Genomic DNA, 5577 nt, shown 5'->3' with positions numbered 1-5577 from the left:
TAGAATAGAGCTGGAAGGGACCTTGGAGGTCTTCTAGTCCAGCCCCCTGCTCAAGCAGGAGAACCTATACCATCTCAGACAGCTGAATATCCAGTCTCCTCTTGAAAATGTCCAGTGATGGAGCATCCATGATTTCTGGGGGTAACCTGTTCCACTGGTTGATTATCCTCACTGTCAGGAAGTTTCTCCTTAATTTTGCTGCTAAATTAATGTTGCTAAAAAAAATAGATAGGAGGGAAATTTACTCACCAAGGGAATGCATAGTGAGAAGTCTTTCACACATCTTGATTATTCATGTTTTCATGGGCAAGGGTCTGCATTACCTTATAAATATATGACGTGCTACTTTTTTTAAATTTGATTTCAGGAATTCTATGTTCATCTACAGAAGCAATAAATCACCTAATGAGCCAATACCAAGTGAAAAGGGATCAATGATTACAAACTGGTTAACTTGGATTAATAGAGCCCAGTTAGGTGGCTATTTCCTTGGTATCTTGGGATCCGTTATGTGCATCACTTCAACAGCCACCGAACATTGGAGAATATGGCATGTAGAAAGCCTGGACGGCATTAATCCAGGCATGATGTGGATCGGAATCTGGAGGGCCTGTTACCTGCCCAGCACTCATCCTGGTGAGAGGTACGTCTACTGTGAGGAATTCACTGAAGACCTGAGGATGCTGCCCAAGGAAATATTTTTGGCTCAAGATCTGATGACCTTGAGTTGCATTGTAGGAGCCATGGCCCTTACCCTCATGAGCTTTGCCCTAGGGATTGTGGTCAAAGAGATCAGGCAAAAAAAAAACCTGTTCACCATGTTCAGAGTGGGAGGTTTTCTGAACTTTCTCGCAGGAATTATGGTGTTAATTCCAATTTTCTGGAACCTACATTCCATCCTGGAGAACAGAGACATCCAGTTTCCCGAGTCCTTCAAAATGCCTACAATTCCAAAAAGCCAGGAGGTGGGAGCTGCTATTTACATTGGCTATAGTGCTGCCTTTTTCTTCCTGGCGAGTGGCATTATGATTATCTGCAATAAAAGTGTTTTGCAAATACATGCAGGAAATGCTTCGCCCCCAGCCGAAGTGTCACTGGCAACAACCCAGTTTAGTGCAAACTTTGGTTCCTCGGTGATAATGAACGTAACCAACCGAGAGGACCCCGAGTTCAGTCTCGATAAGTTAACATCTGAACATTATTTGGATATAAATAAAGATTCATTACAATCTATTCATCCTCAACAGCTCGACAACACAAAGAAAGTCCCTGATATATCAGTTACGCCATGCCAGTAAACACATACTACTAATGTTTGTCTACTCTATTGTATCATATTTCCAGTTTTCATTTTACACTTGCCAAATATCTCTTAATGTAAATAAATGCTATTAATAATAAATACTACAAGTAAATACTGCATGGGGCGTTAGGGAGGGGGGTGGGAATCTTTCGTGGTTGTTTGGAAATGGGGGGTAGTCCATCAACCGTTGTTCAGGCCAGGTCCGGGATTGATCGCGTAGGGGGGGAGCGGGGGTCGGTTGCCTCCGAAGCTCTGGAGCGGGTCGTGGGATTACCTATTCCCACGACGTTAGGGAATGGCAGCAGGTGTACGAACAGAGGGCCGTATCGACATCCGGGAGGGCATCTCCGCTATTTACAAGCGGTGAGGCGCTCCGACCCTCTGCTTTCGCCCCGAGGTCCCGGGAGCGAGGATGTGCAGCCACCTGAGCTCCGGCTGGTGTACTTGAACGCCAGGTCTGTTGTTAATAAGGCTCCTCTCATCTGGGATCTGGTTGAGGGTGAGCATGCGGACCTGGCTTGCATCACGGAGACTTGGCTGGGCCCAGAGGGTGGTATCCCTCTGGTTGATCTTTGCCCACCAGGTTTCCGGGTGCTACACCAGCCTTGGGCTCAGGGTAGGGGCAGGGGAGTGGCGGTAGTTATGAGGGAGACCTTGTGTCCGCAGCGATAAGAGCGGCAAGGTCTAATCACTTCGCTACCCTTATCGCGTCCGCAGATAATCGCCCGGCCGCCCTGTTTAGGGTGACCCGCTCCCTCCTTAATCAGGAGGTGAGAGAGGAGCCCTTGTAGGGTCGTGCCGAGGAGTTTAGTCAACATCTGTCAGAAAAAATTGCTCGGATTCGGACCGGTTTGGACTCCGACTGGGCAGAGTCTGATGATCAGGACACGGGTGGTCTTGTCGATGTTATCTGGGAGGAGTTTGATCCTGTGACTCTGGAGGAAGTGGACAGGATTATGGGGAGGTTGAGCTCCACCACATGTTTATTGGACCCATGCCCTTCCTGGCTGGTTTATGCGGCTCAGGAGGGGACACGAGGCTGGTTCCAGGCAGTTATATCTGCGTCTTTGAGTGAGGATAGTTTCCCCACCGTCTTGAAGGAGGCGGTGGTGAGACCTCTCCTCAAGAAGCCTGTCTTGGACCCAGCTGTGTTAAATAACTTTCGTCCGGTCTCTAACCTTCGCTTTCTTGCAAAGGTTATTGAGAGTGTGGTGGCGCATCAGCTCCCTCTGGTTCTGGATGAAGCGGATTATCTAGACCCATACCAATCGGGTTTCAGACCCGGGTACAGCACGGAGACGGCATTGGTCGCTCTGGTGAATGATCTCTGGAGGGCCCGGGACAGGGGATATTCCTCTGTCCTAGTCCTATTAGACCTCTCAGCGGCTTTCGATACCATCGACCATGGTATCCTGCTGCGGCGTCTCAGGGGATTGGGAGTGGGAGGCACGGTTTTTCAGTGGTTCTCCTCCTATCTCCTGGGACGCTCGCAGTCGGTGTTGGCAGGGGGGCAGAGGTCAACCTCGAGGCCTCTCGCCTGTGGAGTTCCTCAGGGGTCGGTCCTCTCGCCTCTCCTGTTCAACATCTACATGAAACCGCTGGGTGAGATCATTCGTGGTTTTGGAGTTGGGTATCATCAGTATGCTGATGATACCCAGCTTTTTATTTCCACCCCAAACCACCCCAGTGATGCCCTCGACGTGATGTCCCGTTGCCTGGAAGCGGTTCGGGTCTGGATGGGGAGGAACAGGCTTCAACTCAACCCTGACAAGACTGAGTGGCTGTGCGTACCGGCATCTCGGGATATTCAGAACATTCCATCTCGTTCTATGGGGGGTGAGCTATTACCCCCCATAGATATGGCTCGCAACTTGGGAGTCCTCCTAGATTCACGGCTTTCTTTGGAAGACCACATAATAACTGTGACTAGGGGGCCTTTGCCCAGGTTCGCCTGGTGCGCCAGTTGCGGCCCTATCTAGACCGGGATGCCCTGCGTACGGTCACTCATGTGCTTGTGACCTCTAATTTAGACTACTGCAACGCTCTCTACATGGGGCTGCCCTTGAGGACCACTTGGAGGCTCCAACTGGTACAGAATGCAGCCGCGAGTGTTGTGTTGGGAGTCTCCCGATACTCCCATGTTACACCTCTGCTCCGTGAGCTGCATTGGCTCCCAGTTGTCTTCCAGGTGAGATTCAAGGTTCTGTTAATGGTTTTCAAGGCCCTACATGGCATGGGTCCGGAGTACCTTAGGGATCACCTGCTGCCGGCGTCAACTTCCCTCTGCCCTGTGCGTTCCCACAGAGAGGGCCTCCTCAGGGTGCCACCGGTCAGAGAATGTCGTATGGTGGCCCCCAGGGGGAGAGCCTTCTCTGTGGGCACCCCGGATTTATGGAATTGTTTGCCGGTTGAGCTCCGGATGGCGCCCGACCTTCGCTCCTTCCGACGTGATCTGAAGACTTATTTGTTCGAACAAGCCGGCCTGGCCTGATGGGGGATGGGTTTGGATTTTATTGTTGTTTTAAATGTATTTTAACCTATTGTTGTAACTTGGGCATCTCATTTAATTCTTTCTTAACTTTTGTATTTTTGTACTTTTATATGTTTGCCCTGTTCACCACCCTGAGTCCTTTGGGAGAAGGGCAGTATACAAATAAAATTATTATTATTATTATTACTATTATTATTATTACTATTACTATTATTATTATTATTATTATTATTATTATTATTATTAATTATAACTTTTTTTGTCATCTTTTCCCATTGCCAAACCTTCTTGCCATGATAAAAGATCTGAACATTTTAGAAACTTGCACGTTTGTGTCTTGTCTGAATTGGTCTAAATAGCTGTTACTCTGCGGCAGATTTTAATTCTAACGAATATGACTTAACTCTGCTCTTTTGAAAATAAAAGTGATGATTTCTGCCTAAATGAACTGGATTCCTATTGAATTTTAATGATGGGGATCCAACGTCAGCCATCAATTCCTTGCCCAGTTTAAGTGGAAATGGTTTTTTCCAGGAGCAAAACTTTCCAGTGTTTAAGCAAGATGAATGAGGGTGAAATTAAGAGTTTGCCACTGGGTTCTGCAAAGAGTTTTCAGAACTTTTTTTTCCCCATCGTTCAAGAGGTTATCAGAGTTTCCCAGGGCATGAATGGAAAATATCTAATGTAAATAAAATACAACAGCGTAAGCATTGTACATATACCGGTAGTTATTTGCTGTGTATGTTATGCTTATGTATTAGGTATTATATACGGTATACCTTGGACATCAGATCTCAATGGAAGGTGATACAAGAAAGGAAATTGAAATGGCTTGTTTAGAACAGAACAGAACAGAACAGAACAGAACAGAACAGAACAGAACAGAACAGAACAGAATAGAATAGAATAGAATAGAATAGGAAGGGACCTTGGAGATCTTCTAGTCCAGCCCCCTGCTCAAGCAGTAGTTAAATGTGGTTGGCAGGCACTTGGCAAGCTAAGCGTACTTTTCTTTTTTCTTTTTTCTTTTTACAAAATTTTATTGAATATACAATTAAAAACACAGAAAATACAGTGGACATGATACAACCTCCCTGGCTTAAACAATACTATTAGTATTACCTTGTGAAAAGAAAAAGAAAAAGGTCTCTTTACGATGTAACAAAATATACGTACGTATAGAATCTGTGCACTCTTTAGTAAATATTCTTTCGATCGTGCACATTGTAGTTAAATAACTTTCAATTCTGTCTTATAGAAAATTCTGGCGTAAAGATTTCTAAGCTATCGACTTATCCATCAAGGTTTGTCCCAGCCTTCCTCCTTAACTCTAGCCATTTATACCAGGGGTCTTCAAACTTGGCCCTTTTATGACTTGTGGACTTCAACTCCCAGAATTCCTCAGCCAGCAAAGCTGGCTGAGGAATTCTGGGAGTTGAAGTCCACAAGTCATAAAAGGGCCAAGTTTGAAGACCCCTGATTTATACACTTCATTCCAAATTTCGTAATAGTCTGTTTCAGTTTTGTTCTTAAGCTCTAATGTTAACCTCTCTCTCCATTTCCGGGCAGGATAGGATTTTATTTATTACTTCTTCTTCGGGGGGGGGTTTCTTTCCCCTTCCCCTTCTGAACATAGGCGAGTCTTGCTGCAGTTCTAAGCCTAATTTTCAAGAACAACCTCTCCCCCATGCCTGAAGTTTTTTTTGATCCCTGCGTGCTACCTGCTCTAACACAGGCCGGTGAAACTTGGAGACTAACCTGGCAATTGACACAAAAGCTACGT

General features: G+C 46.1%; 1 protein-coding gene across 1 annotated transcript; it reads left to right on the top strand.

Annotated features, from left to right (window-relative positions):
* Positions 1–509: 509 nt before the first annotated feature.
* LOC308673059 (claudin-34-like) lies at positions 510–1298 on the top strand (the record flags this gene model as incomplete). Its single annotated transcript, XM_081336440.1, has 1 exon — positions 510–1298. The coding sequence occupies one exon, from the start codon at positions 510–512 to the stop codon at positions 1296–1298; it is 789 nt and encodes a 262-aa protein (XP_081192566.1).
* Between the last annotated feature and the right edge of the window lie 4279 nt (positions 1299–5577).

This window comes from Vipera berus (genome assembly GCF_964194415.1).
Source record: "Vipera berus genome assembly, chromosome: 11".
Classification (NCBI taxonomy): domain Eukaryota; kingdom Metazoa; phylum Chordata; class Lepidosauria; order Squamata; family Viperidae; genus Vipera; species Vipera berus.
The sequence above is the reverse complement of the archived record's forward strand: the minus strand, read 5'-3'. Positions and strand labels throughout refer to the sequence as shown.